We start from the raw sequence: 21,196 nt of genomic DNA, 5'->3' as shown, positions 1-21,196 counted from the left end.
CCAGCAGCCCCCGCGCCCGGGCCGCCACACTTCCCAGCAGCCCCCGCGCCCGGGCCGCCGCACTTCCCAGCAGCCCCTGCGGCCAGGCGCTGCCCGGGGGGGCGGGTTCAGTTCCGCGCGCTGGCCAATGAAAACGGCCAATTCCGCCCTTCCGCACGCGGATTGGTGCAGGGGGCGGAGCGCGGGCCAATGGGGGCAGCCGGGCGGGGCGGGCGGCGTTCGGCGGGTTGAGCGGCGGCGGGTGATGAGCGCGGAGCGGGAGATTCGCCGTGAGTCCCGGTTCGAACGGGCCTAAACGGGCCCGCCGGGGCCTGCACGGGGCTCCGGAGCTTCCCCGGGGCCTACACGGGACCTCGAGGCCTCCCCGAGCCCCCTCGGCCTCCCAGTGCCCTCCCGGGCCCTCCCGCCCCTCCCGGGCCTCCCCCCGGGCTCCCTCACCCCCCGGGCTCCCTCACCCCCCGGTCCCTCAGTCCTCCCCCCTCCATGCCCCTTTATAATCCCCCACTATGTGTCCCCCCCCGGCCCCGAACTCCTCACCCCCCCCGGGGGTAACACACACGCCGGGGGGGCTGCAGAGACCCCCCCATGCCCTGGGTTCAAGCGGCCACGCTGGGCACAGGCTGGTTTGATGAGAGGGGGGTCCCTGGGGTGGGCAGGGGGGGTCCCCACCACGTCCCCCCCTGCCCCGCAGAGCTGCAGAAGGCGAAGGAGAAAGCCCAGCGCAGCGGGAACCTGCTGGAGGAGGCGGCGCTTTGCAACCAGCTTGGGGAGATCTTGGCCAGCCATGGTTTGTCTGGAGGGGCTGTTTGGTTCTGGGGGGGTTCTCCTGAGCACCCCCCCTCCATCTGACCCCCCTCCCCTGCCCCAGGCCGCTATGAGGAGGCTCTGGAGGAGCATCGGCAGGAGCTGCGGCTGCTGGAGGCGGCGGGTGACGGCATCGGCTGCGCCGTCGCTCACCGCAAGATCGGCGAGCGCTTGGCCGAGCTGGAGAACTACGAGGCGGCGCTGAAGGTGGGGTCTACATTTTTCTGGGAGGGGGTCCGAGGGGTATTTAGCGGGGGGATGCTGATGCTTCTCGCCCTCCCCGCAGCACCAGCGGCAGCACCTGGAGCTGGCGCGGTCCCTCTCGGACGACACGGAGCAGCAACGCGCCTGGGCCACCATCGGCCGCACATACATGTTCATGGCCGAGAGCCGCGCTCCGGGCGGGGACGCGGCGCCGGGGGGCGACGCAGCGGCAGCAGGAGGGGACACGGAAGCAGCAGGAGGGGACACGGCGGCGACAGCGGCGCTGCGCGAGGCCGAGCGGGCATTTCGCACCAGTTTGGCCATCGTGGAGGAGAAACTGGAAGGTGACGTGGCGCTGGGGAAGACTGGAGCGTTTTTCCAGCCCCTGGGGGGTGGATTTGTCACTTCCTGGTGTGGCTGTTTTGTCCCCAGGGAGCGTGTCCCGGCGGGAGCTGACGGAGATGAGGACGCGGCTGTACTTGAACTTGGCGCTCGTCTACGACAGCCTGAGGGACGCGGCCAAGTGTGAGCACTACATGAAGAAAAGCATCTTCCTGGCCGAGTAAGTGGGATGGGCAGGAGCCCCCGGCAGCGGGTCTGGGGGACACGGGGGTGACAGTGACCCCAGTGACAGGCAGGGGTGGGTTTGGGGGTGACAGTGACCCCAGTGACAGGCTGGGGTGGGTTTGGGGGTGACAGTGACCCCAGTGACAGGCAGGGGTGGGTTTGGGGGGTGACAGTGACCCCGGTGCCAGGCAGGGGTGGGTGTGGGTGACCCGGGGAGGTGACAATGACCCCAATGACAGCCAGGGTCGGGTTTGAGGGGTGACAGTGACCTGGTGCGAGGCAGGGGTGGGTTTGTGGGACCCAGGGGGTGACAGTGACACGGTGCCAGGCAGGGCCAGCTGGCCGAGGACCTGTACCGCGCGTACTTCAACCTGGGGCACCTGCGGCTGCGGGAGGGGCAGCCGGGGGGGGCCTTGCGCTGCCTGGCCCGGGCGCGCGACTGCGCCCGCAAACTGCGCGACCCGGCGCTGGAGAGTGACTGCTGCAGCAGCACCGGCCAGGTGGGTGCTGGGGGGGGCTGCGCACCCCCTGTCCCCCCTCCCGGGTGGGATCTGGGGTCTCCAGTGACGTGTGTGGTCGTTGTCACCAGGTACTGCTGAGTCTCGGGGACTTTGGGGCGGCCAAGAGGGCGCTGAGACGAGCCCACGCGCTGGGAGCGCGGCAGCCCTGGCAGCGCCAGCTCCTGCGGTCCCGCCTGCGATACGGTGAGCTGGGGACAGGGACAGTGAGCTGGGGACAGGGCCGGGGTCCCCAGGGGTGGGTTGTTGTCCCCAGGGCAGGGACGGGGTCCACCGGGGCCAGACGAGCCCAGCAACCCTGGCAACATTGGCTCCTGTGCCCCTGCCTGCGATATGGTGAGGTGGGGACAGGTACGGGCTCACCAGGGACAGGGTGTTGTCCCCAGAGGAGGGACAGTGTCCCCAGAGGTGGGACGATGTCCCTAGCAGAGGCACAATGTCTGCAGGAGTTGGTTGGTGTCCCCAGGGGAATGACAGCATCCCCAGGGGAGGCACGATGTCCCCAGGAGCAGGACAGTGTCCCCAGGGGTGGGTTGGCATCTCCAGGGGTGAGTTGGTGTCCGCAGAGGAAGGACGATGTCCCCAGGGGAGGGACAATGGCCTGGGGGGCTGCTGGCCCAACCAGCTCCATCCCCTGTTCTGTGTGTGCGGGGGCAAGGGACACAAGGGGACGGGTAGGACGGTGTCCTCAGAGGTGGGTTGGCATCTCCAGGGACAAGTCGGTGTCTCCAGAGGCAGGACAATGTCCCCAGGGGAGGGACAATGGCTCAGGGGGCTGCTGGGCCCCCCAGCTCTGTCCCCTGTTCCTTGTGTGTGGGGACAAGGGGACAGGGGAGGGATTGTGTCCCCAGGAGTGGGTTGGTGTCTCCAGAGATAGAACAGTGTCCCCAGGGCAGAGACAGCGTCCCCAGGGGCAGGATGACGTCCCCAGGGGAGGGGTTGTGCCCGAGGGGTGGGCCAGTGTCCCCAGAGGCAGAACAATGTCCCCAGGGGAGGGATAATGGCCTGGGGGGCTGCTGGGCCCCCTAGCTCTGTCCCCTGTTCTGTGTGGGTGGGGATAAGGGACACAAGGAGACAGGGGTGGGATGGTGTCCCCGGGGGTGGGACAATGTCCCCAAGGGCAGGGTGATGTCCCCAGGAATGGCTTAGTGTCCGCAGGGGCACAATGTCCCCCAGGTGACACTTGAGGGGACACCACCCCCCACCCTGTGGGGTGTCTCTGGGCGTCCCCACCATGTCCCCTCTGTCCCCCCCCGCAGCCACCAAGGTGACGCGGCTGCAGGAGGCTCTGGAGGAGGCGGGTGACCCGGCGGGGGCTTTGTCCCTCTGCGAGCAGCTTGGGGACACCTTCTCCAAACACGGGGACTTCGACCGTGCCATCCAGTGCTACCAGCGCCAGGTGACACCGGCGGGGACACGCACGCAGGAGGGTTTGGGGGTGTCCCTGAGGGGTGTCCCCGCTAACGGGGGTTCCCCGGGGGGGCAGCTGGGGCTGGCGCAGGAGCTGGGGCGGCCGCCGGGGGAGGTGGCCGTGATCCATGTGTCCCTGGCCACCACCTTCGGGGACCTTGGGGACCACACGCGGGCGCTGCAGCATCACCGGGAGGAGCTGGCGCTGCACCGGGGGGACGCGCTGGAGGTGAGGGGGGGCTCTGGGGGGGTTCTTAGGGTGCTGGAGGGGGCTTGTTTGGGCTCATCAGGGGATAGGGGATCCCTGAGGGGGTTTATTTGGGGCTGGCGGGGATCTGGGTGGGGGCTAATTTGGGTGCTGGGAGTGGTTCCTGGGGTACTGGGGGACTAATTGGGGGGCTGGGGGGGCCCTGGAGGGGCTCATTTGGGCACTGGGGGGCCTCATTTGGGCACTGGGGTCCCTGGGGGGAGTTCTTGGGGCCCTGGGGGGTGGTTCTTGGGGTGCTGGGGGGCTACTTGGCACCCTGGGTGGGGTCTGGGGGCTTATTGGGGTCTGGGGGGGTTCAGGGGGGTTCTTGAGGTGCTGGGGAGTTAATTGAGGGATGGGGGGAGCTCTGGGTGGGGGTTCTTGGGGTGCTGGGGGGCTCATTACAGGGCTGGGAGGGCTCTGGGGAGCTTCTTCAGGCATTTGGAGGGGACTGGGGGGGTGCTGGGGGTGCTCATTGCGGCCCTGCAGGGGCTCATTAGGGGCTTGGGGGGTCCCTGGAGCAACTCATCAAGGGCCGGGGGGGCTCTGTGGGGATTTTTGGGGTGCTGGGGGGACTCATTTGGGCCCTGGGGGGCTCATCAGGAGATGGGGGATCCCTGAGGGGGTTTATTTGGGGCTGGCGGGGATCTAGGGCGCTAATTGGGGTGCTGGGGGGCGCTAATTGGGGTGCTGGGGAGGGCTAATTGGGGTGCTGTGGGGGCTAATTGGGGTACTGGGGAGGGCTAATTGGGGTGCTGGAGGGGGCTCTGGGTGGTTCTTGGGGTGCTGGGGGGGGCTCATTGAGTGGGATCCCCCATCCCTCGGGGCTCCATGGCTGCTGTGGGAGCCCGGGGGGGGGTCTCCGTGTCCCCCCCGCCCTGGTGTGACCCCCCGTGTCCCCAGGAGGGCCGCACATGGCTGCGGATGGCGCTGACCATGGGGGAGGCCGGGGCCCCCCCGCACCAGCTCCGCTCCTGCCTGGACACTGCGCTGGCACGAGCCGAGAGCGCCGGGGACCTGCGGCTGCAGGTCAGGGGGGGACGGGGGCACAGACCCCCTGGGATGGGGGGATCCCTGTCTGAGACCCACACACCCCAGAGACACAAGAACCCCCCCCAGACCCAGTGACCAACCCCAGGGACACAAGAACCCCGCCAGGGACACAAGAACGACCCCCAGACCCAGTGCCCCCCACCCAGGGACACAAGAACTCCCCCCAGACCCAGTGACCTCCCCTGGGTCCCAGGGAGCCCCCCCAACACCCCAAGAATCCCCAAATGCTCCAACAAGCCCCACCAGCCCTCAGTGACCCCCCGCAGGGCCCCAAGAACCGGCCCCAGACCCAGTGACCCCCTAGACACCCAAGAACCCCCCCACAGACCCAGTGACCCCCCCCCAGCAACCCCAGAGCCCCCCCTGCCCCAAATGAGCCCCCCCAGGCCCCTCCCAGCCCCCAATGAGCCCCCATGGGGACCCATAGGGCCCCCCCCAGTGCCCTAATGAACCCCCCCCTAAATGCCTCAAGACCCGCCCCCAGCCCTTGATGACCCCCCCCACGACCCCCTTGCCCCTGCTGAGCCCCACCCGGGTCCCAGGGAGCCCCCCCCAACACCCCAAGAACCCCCCCAAATGCTCCAACAAGCCCCTCCAGCCCTCCAATAACCCCTTCCAGGGCCCCAAGAAACCCCCAGCCCCCCAATGAACACCCCCAGGGCCCCCAGAACCACCCCCAACCTCCCAATAACTCGCCCAGAACCACCCCCAACCTCCCAATAACTCCCCCAGCCCCACAATGACCCCCCCCAGAACTCCCCCAGCCCCCCAGTAACCCCCCTCCAGGGCCCCCAGAACCCCCGCAGCCCCACAATGAACCCCTCCAGGGCCCCCAGACCCTCCCCAGCCCCTCAGTAACCCCCCCGGGCTGATGTTGCTGGTCCTCCCGGTGCTCAGCGGCAGGTGCTGCGGCAGCTCCACGCACTGCAGCTGCGGGACGGGGACACAGCCGGGGCCGCGCTCACCAGGGCCCGGCTCGGGGGGGACACCGAGGAGGAGGAGGAGGAAGAGAGCAGCGAGGGGCAGGAGAGCGAGCTGGAGCTGTCCCAGAGCGGTGAGGGGAGGCCTGGGGGAGATTGGGGGTGTCCTGGGGGGTTTGGGGACGGTCTGGAGGGAGGTTGGGAGAGTTTGGAGAGGTTTTGGGGGGGCTCTATGTAGGTTTGGGGGGGTTATGGGGGTGTCTAGGGGAGTTTGGGGGTGTCCCGGGGGGTTTGGGGAGGGTCTGGGGGGGGGTTGGTAGAGTATGGGGGTCTCTGTGTAGGCTTGGGGGGCTGTGGGGGGGTTTAGGGGAGTTTGGGGAGGATCTGGGGGGGGTTGGGAGAGTTTGGGGAGGTTTTGGGGAGACTCTGTAGGTTTGGGGGGCTGTGGGGGGTCTAGGGGAGTTTAGGGGTGTCCTGGGGGGTTTGGGGAGGTTTTGGGGGGGTCTGTGTACATTTAGGGGGGGCTACAAGAGGGTCTAAGGGAGTTTGGGGGTGGTCTAGGGTGCAGGGAGGGGGGCTGGAGTGATCTTGGGGGAGCACTTGGGGGGTTTGGGGGAGTCTGGGGGGGTTGGGGAGGTTTTGGGGGGTTCTGCGTAGGTCGGGGGGGCTATGTGGGGGTCTAGGGGAGTTTGGGGGTGATCTAGGGTGTGGGGGGGGATTGGAGTGATCTTGGGGGAGCACTGGGGGGGTTTGAGGGTGTCCCGGGGGGCCTTGGGGGAGTTTGGGGGATTTGGGGGGGTCTGGGGATGTTGGGGGTGTCCTGGGGGGAGTCTAAAGGGGCTTTGGGGAGGGCTGGGGGCTATGGGGATGGTCTGGGGGGGTTTGGGGGTGTCTAGGGGAGTTTGGGAGGCCCTGGGTGGGGAGGTTTAGTGGGGTTTTGGGGGGCTCTGAGGTGGTCCTGGGGGTTTTGGGGGGGCTCTGAGGGGTTTTGGGGGGGCTCTGAGGGGGTTTGGGGGGGTCAGAGGGGTTTGGGGGGGCTCTGAGGGGTTTTGGGGTGTCAGAGGGGTTTGGGGGGGCTCTAAAGGGGTTTGGGGGGGGCTCTTTCTCATGGTGGGGGGTCTCTGGCAGAGGACGAGCTGGACGGTTACACCAAAAGCGTCCCTGGGCGGCGGCAGAGCCGCAAGGTGAGGGTGCTGGGGGGGCTGGCACCCCAAAATGGGGGGTTCCCCTTCCCCCCCTTCCCCTGACACCCCCAACATATGGGGGTTCCCCTTCCCCCCCTTCCCCCCCTTCCCCCCCTTCCCCTGACACATCCAAAATGGGGGGTTCCCCCTTCCCCTGACACCCCTAAAATGGGGAGGTTCCTTCTTCCCCTGCTTCCCCCAAAGCGGGGCCCTCACTCCTCCCCTGCCCTCCTCAAAGAGCAAAGCCTTGGGGGGGCTCTCCCCCTGCCCCCCCCCCAAACCCGCTATGGGGGGCGTCCCCCTCCCCCAGCGCGGGTGTGGGGGTCCCCGGGTGTCCCCCTGACCCCCCTTGCCGGCAGTGGCTCCGTCGCAACGAGCGCGGGGAGACCGCCCTGCACCGCGCCTGCATCGAGGGCGACCTGCGCCGCGTGCGGCTGCTGCTGGCACAGGTGGGTGACACGGACCCCCCCCAGCACCGGGGGGTCCCTGGGGCCTCTTGGGGGTCCCCACAGCCTCTTGGAGTCATTGTCACCCCCCCCGCCCCGTTTATTTTAATTCCAGGGGCACCCACTGAACCCCCGCGATTATTGCGGCTGGACCCCCCTGCACGAGGCTTGTAACCACGGGCACCTGGGTGAGTTGGGGTCGGGGGGGGCCGGAGTGGGCAGGGCCCCCCCAGAAGTGGGTGGACCCCCAGGGGTGCAAGCAGAGCCCCCCAGGAGTGGGGAACCCCCCCGGGTTCAGGCAGAACCCCCCAGGAGTGGGGAACCCCCCTAGAAACAGGCAGAGCCCCCCACATGCAGGCAGAGCCTCCCAGGAGTGGGGAACCCCACCTGGGTTCAGGCAGAGCCCCCCAGGAGTGGGGAAACCCCCTGGGTTCAGGCAGAGCCCCCCCAGAAACAGGCAGAGCCCCCCCACATGCAGGCGGAGCCCCCCAGGAGTGGGGAGCCCCCCCAGAATCAGGCAGAGCCCCCCCACATGCAGGCAGAGCCCCCCAGGAGTGGGGAAACCCCCTGGGTTCAGGCAGAGCCCCCCCAGAAACAGGCAGAGCCCCCCCACATGCAGGCGGAGCCCCCCAGGAGTGGGGAGCCCCCCCAGAAACAGGCAGAGCCCCCCCACATGCAGGCAGAGCCCCCCAGGAGTGGGGAACCCCCCCAAGAGCAGGCAGAGCCCCCCTGGAGTGGGGAACCCCTCCGGGTTCAGGCAGAGCCCCCCAGGAGTGAGGAAACCCCCTGGGTTCAGGCAGAGCCCCCCGGGAGTGGACAAACCCCCCCTGGGTTCAGGCAGAGCCTCCCAGGAGTGGGAAACGCCCCCGGGTTCAGGCAGAGCCCCCCAGGAGTGGGAAAACCCCCCAGAAACAGGCAGAGCCCCCCAAGCCTTCCTGTGCTCCCCCCCAGAGATTGTGCAGCTGCTGCTGGAGCGGGGGGCATCGCGGGACGACCCGGGGGGGCCGGGCTGCGAGGGCATCACCCCCCTGCACGACGCGCTGGCCTGCGGCCACTTCGAGGTGGCCGAGCTGCTGCTGCGCCACGGGGCCTCGGTCACGGCCCGCAACGCCAAGGTGAGCGGGGACACTGCGGGGACACTGCGGGGACACCCTCGGCCCTCACAATGTCCAGCACACAGCTGGGTAAACGCGCCTGTCCCGTCCCAACAGCCGGGACGAGTTAACCCGGGGTTAATTCTAGGCCGTTGTGCGTCGAACTCACAATCCAATTGCGAGTTTTACCATGTGTTGGCATACTAGTCTAGTTACAGCGAATAGCGGCTTGGCAAAAGTAGAACAGCAAAAAGCTCTCCTACAAGCGATATGTTGGCAACCATTAGTAGCTATAATACAGAATTTAACGAGAACCCGACAGCAGAGCTTGGGATGATGTTACTCTCATATGTTCAAAAGGAAAAGAGAAAGAGAGTGGTAGAGAGGGAAGGAAAACTAAGGTATAAGAAAGAGAGCAGGATATGACCGCTCCGCAGGCTGTCGGTGCAGCGATGTCCAGTGAAGGAGGTGGTCGCCTTCACAGCGATTAACAAGGTGCCTGATGCCATGAGCATCTACCTCTTCTGCCGCCAAACAATGCCTTGGAGACGGCTGGCTGCACAGCCACCTGCCTTGTCCTCCCAAAGGAACAGAAACCTGTTGTTTACGGCATAACAAGGTCCTTTGTTCTCCTACTGGTGGGGAGAGAAGCGCTTCAAGGTTGTCACGACACCCACGGTTTGGGTTGGAGGGACCTTCGAGGTCTCCCGGTCCAACCTTGGGGATGTCGGCACCCAGAGCCCGTCCAGCCTGGCCCAGGGTGTCTCCAGGGGTCACAGAATCCCAGGATGTCAGGGGTTGGAAGGGACCTCGAAATCTCACCCAGTGCAACCCCCCGCCGGAGCAGGAACACCCAGCTGAGGTTACACAGAAGGTGTCCAGGCGGGTTGGAATGTCTGCAGAGAAGGAGACTCCACAGCCTCCCTGGGCAGCCTGGGCCAGGCTCTGGCACCCTCACCGGGAACAAGTTTCTTCTCATATTCAAGTGGAACCTCCTGTGTTCCAGTTTGCACCCATTGCCCCTTGTCCTGTCACTGGCTGTCACCCAGAAGAGCCTGGCTCCATCCTCCTGACACTCCCCCTTTCCATATTGATCCCCGTGAATGAGTCAGCCCTCAGTCTCCTCTTCCCCAGCTCCAGAGCCCCAGCTCCTCAGCCTTTCCTCACACGGGAGATGCACCCACCACCTCTCTGGCCAACCCGGGCCAGGCTCCCACCACCCTCAGGGGCAAAACATTCTGATATCTCATCTACATCTCCCTCTTTCAGTTTAAAACCATCACCCCTTGCCCTGTCACAACAAGCCCTGATAAAATCTCCATCCCCATCTTTCTCATCGGCCCCTTTTAAGCCCGGAAAGGCCACACTGAGGTCTCTCTGGAGCTTCTTCTCCCCAGGCCCGTCCACAGCAACCTATCGCAACGAGGAGGCGTCTTCCTGAGTTGTTCTTTGCCTCTTTGACCACACGTGGTTACTGTCTTGTGTCAACTTCCCCAATACCGAAGCTCTTTAAAGACAGAATCATGCAAGTGTGAATCAATTCCACGTTGGAATTGCGAACGTTATCCCAGATTTCTGCTCTTATAGGTTCCAGTTCACACCAGACTAATTCCAAAGGCTCGTCTTTGCTTTGGTTGCCTCGATGTTGTTTTCTCAAAAGAGCAACGTGTCAGAAATGACGAGTTTACTCTGGTATCACAAAAATGGATAAATCCAAAATGGATATAAGGGAGGCCTTTCTTACCTTAGGGCCAGGGCTCTTCAATGTCTTCATGAATTGCTTAGAATCATAGAACTGTAGAATCATCTCAGTTGGGAGAGACCCTCAGGATCATCCAGTCCAACCATAACCCAACTCTGGCACTAACCCATGTCCCCAAGAACCTCGTCTGAATGTTTTTTAGACCCGAAAGGAGGTTGGAGCCAGGGGGGTCAGGCTCTGCTCCCCAGGAACAAGCGCCAGGAGCAGAGGAAACGGCCTCAAGTTGCGCCAGGGGAGGCTGAGGTTGGATCTGGGGAACAATTTCTTCCCCAAAGAGCTGTTGGGCATTGGAACAGGCTGCCCAGGGCAGTGCTGGAGTCACCATCCCTGGAGGGGCTGGACAGACGGACATGAGGTTCTCAGGGACAGGAGTAGTGCCAGGGGTGGGGGAACGGTTGGATTGATGATCTTGAGGGGCTTTTCCAACTGGAATGATTCTGTGATTCTGTTCTAAGAGGCTGGACAACGTCCTCAGACCCACGGTGTGACCTGCGGGGTGTCCTGCGCAGGGACGGGAGCTGGAACCGATGATCCTGTGGGTCCTTCCAGCTCAGGACACTCTCAGGACACTCTGTACACCGTAGAATCATTTCAGTTGGCAGAGACACTCAGAATCACCAAGTCCAACCATAACCCACCCCTGGCACTGGCCCCTGTCCCTAAACCTCGTCTAAACACCTTTTCAACCCCTCCAGGGATGGTGACTCCACTGCTGCCCTGGGCAGCCTGTTCCAACACCCCACAGCCCTTTCTGGGAAGGATTTTTTTCCTATTATCCAATCTAAAGAAGAAGTTAACTGGATTTATTTGTGTTTTAATTTAAACCTGTGACTGTCTGTGCATTAGCCTTACGCTGGTGTGTGAAACCAGCGAGCGCAGCCCGGTGAGGAGCAGCAGCACCAAAACGCTCCGGGCGTTTCCAAAGGATGAAAAGCGCATGTTCTCCGCTCCCGTTTCCAACCGTGTCTCCCATGTCCCCGCAGGGCCTGACGCCGCTGGGGACGCTGGAGGAGTGGGTGAGCACCTACGGCCCCGAGCTGGACCAGGACACGTGGCGGCGGTGCCGGGCGGCGCAGCGGCTGCTGCGCGAGGCTGCGGCACGAGGTGGGGACGCAGGGACGCGGGGACACCCCGTTCGGGGGGGGTCCCATGGGGCTGAGGGTGTCGCTGCCCCCCCGCAGCCCCGGCACAGGACTCGCAGGTGTTCGACGCCGAGGTCACTGAGTCCCAAACGGCACCGGGGGACGGCAACGGTGACAGTGACGGTGACATGTCGCCGCTGCGGCCGGTGAAGAAGCGGCAGCGGGCGCCGGAGGAGCCGGATGAGTTCGGAGCCACCACCCGGGGCCTTGGCAGCACCAAGTCCCTTCTCGGTGCCACCACATCCCTTCCCGGTGCCCCCGCATCCCTCGGTGCCACCAAGTCCCCTCCCAGTGCCGCGGCGCCGTCCCCGCGCCCGGCGCTGATCCCGGCCGAGCAGTACCTGGCGCAGGAGGACTGGCTGGTGGACGACTTGGGGGGGGCCCGGGGGGGCCGTAAGCGGCCGCGCCGCGACCCCCAGGAGCCGGTGACATCCTCAGGGGACAGCACAGGGACCGAGAGCGACGGCGCCGACCCCCCCGCGCCCCGGCAGCGGCGGCGCCGGGCAGGACAGAGGGGCCCGTTCCGGGAGCGGGGACCCCCTGAGGGGAACGGGGACCCCCTGCCTGCGGACGGGGGGGGCGAGGGGAGCCCCCCCGACCTGCCTGCACCGCTGCCTGTGTCCATGCCTGCACTGCTGCCCGCGCTCCGTGTGCGCGTCCGCGTCCAGGACAACGTGTTCCTCATCCCCGTGCCACAGAGGTGAGAGCTCGGCCCCCGCTTGGGGACAAACCCCCGCTTGGGGACGCCCCCCACTTTGTGTTATTTCCCCCTCGCTTTGGGACAACCCCAACACCCTTTGGGACAAGCACCCCACTTTGGGACAAATCCCCCCCTCTTTGGCACAAACACCCCCCTTTTGAGAAAACACCCCCAGCCCCCCCCGCTCCTTTGCGACAACCCCCTCCTTTTGGACAACAACCCCTTTGGGATAAGACCCCCTCATTTTGGGGACAAATCCCCCCCGCTTTGGGACAATCCCCTTTTGGGATGGGACCCCCCGATTTGGGACAACCCCCCCTCTTCGGGACAAGCCACACAGTGGGTGAACCCCCTGACCCCAGGGACCCCTCCCTGACCCCAGGGACCCCCCATGTGCCAGCGATTGTCACACAGTGACCTGGCTGATGGGGCTGGTGACAGCGACAGGTGCACAGTGGCCTGGCTGGCAGGGTGGCTGACCCCCCGATGTCCCCAGTGACCCCCCTGTCCCCATGTCCCCTGTGGCAGTGACAGGCACACGGTGGCCTGGCTGGCGGAGCGTGCGGCCGAGCGGTTCCACGCCTGCTCGGGGCTGCTGCCCCGGCTCACCCTGCAGAAGGAGGGGGCCCTGCTGGCCCCCCAGGACCCCGTGGGGGACGTGCTGCAGAGCAACGAGGAGGTGAGACCTCCCCTCTGTGTCCCCCTGTCCCCTGTGTCCCCGTGTCCCCGTCCCCGGTGGCAGCGGTTGTGCCGTGCAGGTGCTGGCCGAGGTGCAGGGCTGGGACCTGCCCCCCCTGGGCGAGCGCTACCGCAGGGCCTGTCACAGCCTGGGCACCGGTGAGTCCCCCACATCCCCTCTGTGTTCCCTCGTGTCCCCTCAGGGTGTCTGTCCATGTCCCCCTGTGCCTCGCCCCCTCAGGGACCCTGTTCTCCCCCAGGGACCCCATCTCCCCCTGTGTCCCCCTAGGGACCCTGTACCCCACCTGTCCCCTCCCTGGGGACTCTGTGTCCCCTCCAGCCCCACCATGTCCCCTCCTGTCCCGCCCATGTTCCCCTCTGTGACCCTTTGGGGACACTGTCCCCTCCCCATGTCCCCTTGGGGACCCTGTTTCCACCCCTTACCCCCCTGTGTGTCTTTGGGCCCCCCCACCATGTCCCCTTGGGGACACTGTCCCCATTGTCCCACCCATGTCCCCTTGGGGACAATGTTTTCTGCTCCTCCATGTCCCCTAGGGGATCCTGTGCCCACACCATCCCTTCCTGTGTCTCCTTGGGGACCCTGTCCCCCCTCGTCCCCTGCTGTGACCCTTTGGGGACCCTGTTCCCCACTATGTCCCCTCAGAGACACTGTCCCCTCCCCATGTCCCCTTGGGGACCCTGTTTCCACCCCCCTCCCCCCCCTTGTCTCTTTGGGCCCCCCCATGTCCCCTTGGGGACCCTGACCCTTCCATGCCCCCCCATATCTTTTCCCATCCCACCTTGTCCCCTTGGGGACCCTGACCCTCACCATCACCCCCCATGTCCCCTTGGGGATCCTGTCCCCCCCATCCCCTCCCTGTCTCCTTGGGGACCCTGTCTGCCCCTTGTCCCCCTCTGTGACCCTTTGGGGACCCTGTTCCCACCCATGTCCCCTTGGGGACACTGTTTTCTCCCCCATATCCCCTTGGGGATCCTGTCCCCAAACTGTCCCCTCCCTGTCTTCTTGGGGACCCTGTCCCCTGCCTTGTCTCCCTCTGTGACCCTTTGGGGACCATGTTCCCCGTGTCTCCTTGGGGACCCTGTTTCCACCCCCTTCCCCCCATGTCTCTTTGGGCCCCCGCCATGTCCCCTTGGGGACCCAGTCTTGCCCATCCCACCCATGTCCCCTTGGGGACACTGTTTTCTCCTCCCGTGTGTCCCCCTGAGGACACTGTCCCTTCCCGTGTCACCTTGGGGACCCTGTGCCCCCCATCCCTCGGGGACCCTCTTCCCCACCTGGTATCCCCTCAGGGACTGTCCCCACCATGGGACACACCTGGGTGTCCCCTGTGTCCCCATCCGCCGCGGGGCCACCAGCAGCACTGGGGTGTCCCCGAGGGGCCTCAGGGCTCCCCAGGGTGTGGGGGACACTCCCGGGAGGGTGTCCCCAATGTCACCAAAGGCCACTTGTCCCCACAGAGCCCGACCGGCTGCTGCTGCAGGTGACGGCGCGGGGGGAGCAGAGCCCGGCGCTGGCGCTGGGGGGGTCCCTGGGCCTGCGCCCCCCCCGGCTGCCCCCGCTGCTGCGGGCGCTGAAGCTGCAGGGGCTGCGGCAGCTGCGGCTCCGGGCGTGCGGCCTGGCCGACGTCACCGTCCCCGAGCTGGTGGCCGCGCTGGCCGCGCTGCCGGGGCTGCTCCTGCTGGACCTGAGTGGCAACCGCCTGGGGGCGCAGGGGCTGCGGGGGCTCCTGCCGCCCCCCGGCACCGCTGGTGCCTGCCAGGTACCGCTGGGGACCTGGGGTAGCAGTGGGGACATGGTGGGATGCGAGGGTGGCAATGGGGACGTGGGGGGACATGGGGGTGGCAGTGGGGACATGGTGGGATGCGAGGGTGGCAATGGGGACGTGGGGGGACATGGGGGTGGCAGTGGGGACGTGGCTCTGGCCACAGGGGGCTGGCGTGGTTGAAAGGGGGGTGTCCCCAAATGTCATCTGTGTCCCCTCAGCTTGTCTGTGTCCCCTCAACCTCATCTGTCACCTAACCCCCTCCTGTGTCCCCTAAATCTCACCCTCATCCTCTAAACTCACCTTTGTCCCCAAACCTCACCCTTGTCCCCTAAAACCCTGTGTCCCCTAAACCTCACCCATCCCCTACACTTCATGATGTCCCCTAAACCTCGTCCGTGTCCCCTGACCCCCCGTCTGTCCCGGCAGAGCCTGCAGGAGCTGGACCTGAGCCTGAACCCGCTGGGTGACACCGCCTGCCGGCCCCTGGCACAGCTGCTGCGCGGCTGCCCAGCGCTCACCGCGCTGCGCCTGCGCGCCTGCGGCTTCACCAGTGCCTTCTGCCTGCCCGGTGAGTCCCCGCGGCACCAACCGCGCCCATGTTTGTCCTCACAGCACCGCTACAGCATCACTGGGCTCCATGGCACTGACTGCGCCGGTGATTGTCCTCACGGCACTGACCGTGCTGGCATTTGTCCCCGTGGCTGTGGCAGTGCTGGCGTTCGCCCCCGTGGTTCTGACCGTGCTGGCACTTGCCCCCACGGCACCAACCACAATGGCATTTACCCCTGCAGTTCTGGCAGCACCAGCGTTTGTCCCCACGGCTCTGGCAGTGCTGGCGTTTGCACCACAGCCCAAACCACACTGGTGTTTGTCCCCACAGCACCGCTGCGGCATTGCTGGGCCCCGCGGCACCAACCGCGCCAGCATTTGTCCCCACAGCTCTGGCAGTGCCGGCATTTGCCCCTCTGGCACCAACCACGCTGGTGTTTGCCCCCGGGGCTTTAACTGTGCCAGCACTTGCCATCACAGCACCAGCTGCACTGGCGTTTGTCCCACAGCACAAACCACACCGGGGTTTGTCGCCACGGCACCACCAGGCCCCGCCACACCGGCATTTCCCCCCACGGCTCCAGCGGTGCCGCCGTTTCCTCCCGGTGGTACTGACCGCACCATCCTTTGTCCTTTTTGCACAGGGGCCGAGCAGCTGCAGAGCTTGACCTTGTCCTGCAACGCGCTGGGCCCGGCGGGGCTGGAGCGGCTCCTGGACGCCGCGTGTTGCCGCAGCCTGTGCCACCTGGAGCTGGGCTCTGTCACTGGCCCGGCACCACGGCCGCTCGGCGCGGCCCTCACCAGCTTCCTGGCGCAGGTGAGGGGACACGGGGGGGACGCGGGGACACAGGGGGACACCCCGCTCGCCGCGGTGGTGCTGACCCCGGCATGGCTCTGCCGCAGGATGGCTGCGCTCTGAGCCACCTCATGCTCTCCGGGAACCACCTGGGTGACAGCGACGTGCTGGAGGTGGCCAGGTGAGGGGACACGGGGCTTGGGGGTCCTGGCGTCAGGATCCTCCCAATGGGGACCCTGTGCTGGCTCTGGGGACGGAGGGGACCCCCTTGGGGACACAGCGGGGGACAAAGTGACACCCCCTCTCCTCCCCCCTGCCACAGGTGTCTCCCCTCCTGCCCGGCGCTGGTTTCCCTGGATCTTTCGGCAAATCCTGGTGTTGGTGGCGTGGGGCTGCGGGCGCTGCTGGACGCCTTGGGCGAGCGGGGCCGGGGGCTGCGGTTCCTCAGCCTGGCAGGTGCGGTGTGGGCAGCAATACGGGCAGTGGTGCAGCCAAACCCCCGCTAACAGCCCCTTCCCCGCCAGGCTGCTCCGTGGACGGTCCCTCGGATGCTGCGACTTGGGCCAAAATCACCAGTTTGATCCAGGACCTGCGGCTCTGCGGGCGCCACGTCACCCAGCGCGGTGACACCGGTGACACCGGCACAACCCTCAGCACCGTCGCGCGGCACCGCAAGCTCTTCTGCAAGAGCCTCTGAAGCGCTGGCGGCTCGTGGTTTTAACCGGCGCGGCCATTACACACTGTATTTATCACCGGCGGCTGGTGGCTTTTTGGGGTGACGGACGAGGGGTTTATTGTCCCCGTAACACCAGTAAGCGCTGGGAGGGGACTTGGGAGGCTCAGGCGTGCAGGAAGCGATTGAAGGCGTTGTAGGCGGATTCCAGGTCGAACAGCATCTGCCGGACCTGCGAATCGTCCAGCTCGTCCGACGCCGACATCGCGCTGAGCGTCTGCAGCCTGGGGGGTAGGGGGGCCGCTCAGCTGCACCAGCCCCCCCAAACTGGCACCAGCCCCCCCAAACCGGCACCAGCCCCCCCAAACCGGCACTCACCACTGGTTGACCTTCTGGCGGCCCTCGAAGTCGGGGGGCAGGTGGCTCATGCGGTTCATCGTCTCCATCAGCTCCCGCAGGTCGGGCTGGATCTGGGGGGGCCAGGGGGGAAATCTGGGGTGAACTCGGTGTCACCAAGGCAGGGGCTCCTGGCGCCGTGGCGGCCGAACCCACCTCGTCCATGGCGCGGATCTCCAGGCGCAGCTTGTCCATGACGGTGATGAAAAGCTGCGGGAGACAGAGCGTTGGGTAAAACCACGACCCTCCCGGCCCCCCCAAACTCCCCCCAGCCCCCCCGGTGCTGTACAGAGACGATGTCGGCGATGCAGCGGTTGAGGTTGCCCTTGTCATCCTTGATGGTGATGGGCCGGTCCTCCTTGATGCGCTCCATGGCCAGGGGACAGTCAAGCTGCCGGGACACGCGGCGTGAGCGGCGGCACCGGCGCCGGCACGCGGGAAACGCCGGGGAACGCCGCGGCTCACCCGGAACTTGCGGCAGAAGTCGTCGATGGAGCTGATCTCCGAACCCTGCACCTGCTTCAGCGCCGCCTTGAACTGCACCAGGAGGCGCGAGCAGGCGGCCGTGTACCTGCGGGGACATCGGGGACAACGCGGTGGCTGCGCCAGGCGCCCCGGGGGCCGGTGGCACCGCGGGGGCTGGCGGTGAAGGGACTCACTCGTTGGGCGAGACGCAGTCCTTGATGTACGCCTTCTCCAGCGCCTGCAGCGTCTTCACCACCGCAAACAGCTCGGCCATGTTGTCGTACCTGCAACCGGGGGGGACGATGTGGGGGGACAAAGGGACCGTGGCGGGGAATGGGGGGACCACAACGGGGAGCCGTGTCACAGGAGGGGACTGATGGGGTGAAGGGGACTGTGGTGGAGAAGAGGGGATGGTCATGGAGAATGGTGGCCCAGGAGGGACCATGGTGGACAATGGCGGCCCAGGAGGGACCAGGATGGAGGACGGGGGACCCCAGTGGACAATGGCATCCCAGGAAGGAGCGCGATGGAGTGAAGGGGACCATGGTGGAAAAGAGGGGATGGTCATGGAGAACGGCAGCCCGGGAAGGACCATGATGGAGAACAAGGAGCCGTGACAGGGAGCCATGTCTGAGGAGGGGCAAGAATGGAGAAGAGGGGACCATGATGGAGAACAATGTCCCCAGAGGGACCGCGATGCCGGGCAGTATCCCAGGAGGGCCCATGATGGAGAAGGAGGAGACTGCGATGGACAACCGTGTCCCCAGAGCTACGATGATAGAGCTCAGGGCACAGTGACCACACACGATGTCCTCTGATCCCCCGTCACCCCAGGGCCGCTTGGGGGTCATGTGTCCCTTGTTGCCCCCGCCCCGGTTCTGGGGACACGCAGGGACTGACTCACTTCTCCCTCTCCCGGGCCGTCTTGTAGAGCTTCACCTCCTGCAAGGGGAAAAAGGGGAAGCTCAGCCCCGAAAGACCCCGGTTCGAGCCCCAGGGGCAGCGCTTCAGCCCCCAGAGACCCCGGTTCGAGCCCCGGGGGCGGCGCTTCAGCCCCCAGAGACCCCGGTTCGAGCCCCGGGGGCGGCGCTTCAGCCCCCAGAGACCCCGGTTCGAGCCCCGGGCCGGCGCTTTAGCCCTGGGGCTGGTGGTTCAGCCTCTAGGACCGTGGTTCGAGCCCTGGGAACGGCGGTTCAGCACCTAGAAATCCCGGTTCGAGACCCAGAGACCCCGGTTCGAGACCCAGAGACCCCGGTTCGAGCCCCGGGGGCGGCGGCTCAGCCCCCAGAGACCCCGGTTCGAGACCCAGAGACCCCGGTTCGAGCCCCGGGGGCGGCCGTTCAGCCCCGGGGCGGAGGGCGCCGTACTCACCTCGTACAGCTCCGGCTTGTTCCCGGGGGCTGCAAAGAGCAGGGGTGGCACCGTTAGGCGGGGCTGCGGGACACCGGGCCCCCCCCCGGTAACCCCGGTCCCCTTCCCCGCGGTAACCCCGGTTTTCCCCCGGTCTCACCTCCCACCCCGGGCGGCCCTGCGATCCCGTGGAACATCCCGCCGGGTCCGTCCCGCCCCCGCTCCCGGACGGGTGTGGGTCGGTCCCGGTTCCGCTGCCGGCGGCTCCGCGCTGCGGCTTCCGCAAAAATGGCCGCGGCGGCGGCTCGAGGCTCCGGCGCTCGGCTCGTCACGCCTGCGCGGGGCGGGGCCGGGACGGGAGGGGCGGGGTCGGGGCGGGAGGGGCGGGGCCGAGGCGGGAGGGGCGGGGCCGCCGGTTGTGGCGGGAATAGCCACCGGTTGTGGCGGGAAAAGCTGCCGGGTTTGGCGGGAAAAGCCGCTTTAAAGGGGCCCCGCGGGTTTTTGGGGGGGTTGGGCGCTTCGCTCGTGCGGGTGTTGAGGTTTAAAACCTGTTGCCTTAAAAAAAACCGATAAAATTTCTCTTTGCTTTTTGTCCGATTGTGTCTGTTCTGACCCCAAGCGCAGCCACTGGGAGTTGAAATAACGACGGGATTTGGCTCCGGCCTCGAGGACGAGGCGGCCGAAGAAACCTGCGCGATGCTCCGAGGGTGCGAAGCTCAAATCAGCTCAAAATGCGACTATAATTTGATACGTTTTCATTTTAAAGCTTCTTTTTGGGACATTTGTTGAAATTTGGCACAGACTGGTCCACAGAATCATTACCCCGTTTCCCCCAAGATAAAGCTATTAATTTTTTCTCCAAAAGATGTGTTGGGGCTGATTTTCAGAGCTTGTCTCATTTTTCTGTGAACAACCATCTACATTTATTCCTGAACAAAAAAATCAACGTTTATTCCAATACGGTCATGTCAGCACATTCTGGAGCATCGTCGCGTTCAACCCTCCAAAGCCTGAATTTCTTGTGACTCTGGTTCTCTTTTCCACCTGCAACAATCTACATTTACCGATATCCATGAACAAAAATCAACCTTTATTCAAATGCATTAAACGAATGTGCATGAAATGAACGTGCCTTAAGTGAACCTGTGTTAAATAAGTGTGCATTAAATGAACGCACATAAAATGAATGTACATTAAATAAATATCCATTAAATAAATATGCATTAAATATTCATGAAATGAATGTGTATTAGATGAATGTGGATTGAATAAACACGTGTTGAATGAATGTGCATTAAATGAATAGGTACCAAATGAAGATACATTAAGTGAATACGCATTAAACAGGTGAAACTTTGTATTAGATAAGAGGTGTTTTTCCCACTTTTCCCATAAAAATTGCCCTGCAGGGAGTGTCTGGGGGACAGCAGCAACCGGCTGGAAATGCAGGAGGAGGAGGAAGAGGAGCAGGAGAAGGAGGGGAAGGAGGAAGAGAAGGAGGAAGAGAAGGAGGAGGAGAAGGAGGAAGAGCAGGAAGAGAAGGACAAGGAGGAGGAGGAAGAAGAAGAGGAGGAGGAAGAGGAGAATGGGGAGGAAGAGGAGGAGCAGGAAGAGGAGGAGGAAGAGAAGGAAGAGGAGGAACAGGAGGAGGAGGAGGAAGAGGAGAAGGAGGAAGAGGAAGAAGAGGAGGAGGAGGAAGAGAAGGACGAAGAGGAGGACGAAGAGGAGGAGGAGGAAGAAGAGGAGGAAGAGAAGGACGAAGAGAAGGAAGAGAAGGACAAGGAAGAGGGAAGAGGAGGAGGATGGGGACGAAGGCCAAGGAGCGGCTGAGGTGGCACCGGGAGCCATAAACCCGCCGGGATCGGCCAAGGTCAAGGGTCAAGGCCACGGGCGTCCCCGCGGGGGCGGGAGGGACTTTGCCCTCGGCCGCGGGCCGGGCCGGGCGTTCCTGGGCACGAGCCAACCGGAACACGGCGAAAATAAAGAGAAACGCCCAGAAAAGGCGTCGGCGCCTCCGCGGATCTTCCCGGCGCCGAGGTGACATCGTGAGGCCGGTGACATTCGGGGACCCCGGATTTCTGGGATTCCCGAAACCTCGAGCGTCTCCGCTCGGGGAATCACGGGGTTGGAGAGGAGGAGAAACGCGAAAATAAAGAGGAAATGCCCCAAGATTCTCTGCGACGTCACCACGCAAAGAAGCGACGTTGGGACAGGACCTGCTGAGCCGTGGGCTGGTGACATCGCTGCTGGGGACAGGGACGGGTCCCATTGTCACCTGGGACACCTGGTGCAAGTTCAGGGCAGAAAGGAGAGATTTAGACCTGTTTTGAGAGATTTAGACCTGGCTTAAGAGACTTAGACCTGCCTTAAGAGACTTAAACCTGGTTTAAGAGATTGAGACCTGCCTTAAGAGACTTAGACCTGGCTGAAGAGACTTAGACCTGCCTTAAG

The 21,196-nt window shown here is 64.8% G+C and overlaps 2 protein-coding genes across 2 annotated transcripts; one reads left to right on the top strand and one right to left on the bottom strand.

The window, feature by feature from the left end:
- The first annotated feature begins 213 nt into the window (after nt 1-213).
- Nucleotides 214-16,715, top strand: TONSL (tonsoku like, DNA repair protein). Its single transcript, XM_065628464.1, has 25 exons — nt 214-269; nt 692-787; nt 869-1,011; nt 1,091-1,352; nt 1,441-1,570; nt 1,904-2,075; nt 2,165-2,279; nt 3,353-3,492; nt 3,580-3,732; nt 4,654-4,779; nt 5,701-5,857; nt 6,852-6,907; nt 7,267-7,356; nt 7,469-7,541; nt 8,305-8,468; nt 11,193-11,313; nt 11,391-12,051; nt 12,580-12,730; nt 12,810-12,888; nt 14,209-14,510; nt 14,943-15,084; nt 15,710-15,882; nt 15,969-16,042; nt 16,184-16,317; nt 16,386-16,715. Exons 1-25 carry the CDS (start codon nt 245-247, stop codon nt 16,556-16,558), a joined length of 3,912 nt encoding a protein of 1,303 aa, XP_065484536.1. The 5' UTR covers nt 214-244; the 3' UTR covers nt 16,559-16,715.
- Nucleotides 16,615-19,064, bottom strand: VPS28 (VPS28 subunit of ESCRT-I). The gene is made up of 9 exons (XM_065628468.1): nt 18,906-19,064; nt 18,767-18,795; nt 18,300-18,337; nt 17,590-17,679; nt 17,396-17,501; nt 17,220-17,321; nt 17,087-17,140; nt 16,913-17,004; nt 16,615-16,818 (listed from the first exon to the last, which is right to left on the bottom strand). Exons 1-9 carry the CDS (start codon nt 18,940-18,942, stop codon nt 16,701-16,703), a joined length of 666 nt encoding a protein of 221 aa, XP_065484540.1. The 5' UTR covers nt 18,943-19,064; the 3' UTR covers nt 16,615-16,700.
- Nucleotides 19,065-21,196: the final 2,132 nt, after the last annotated feature.

This window comes from Caloenas nicobarica, chromosome 2 (assembly GCF_036013445.1).
Source record: "Caloenas nicobarica isolate bCalNic1 chromosome 2, bCalNic1.hap1, whole genome shotgun sequence".
NCBI lineage: Eukaryota > Metazoa > Chordata > Aves > Columbiformes > Columbidae > Caloenas > Caloenas nicobarica.
This window is presented reverse-complemented; position numbering and strand designations above follow the sequence as displayed.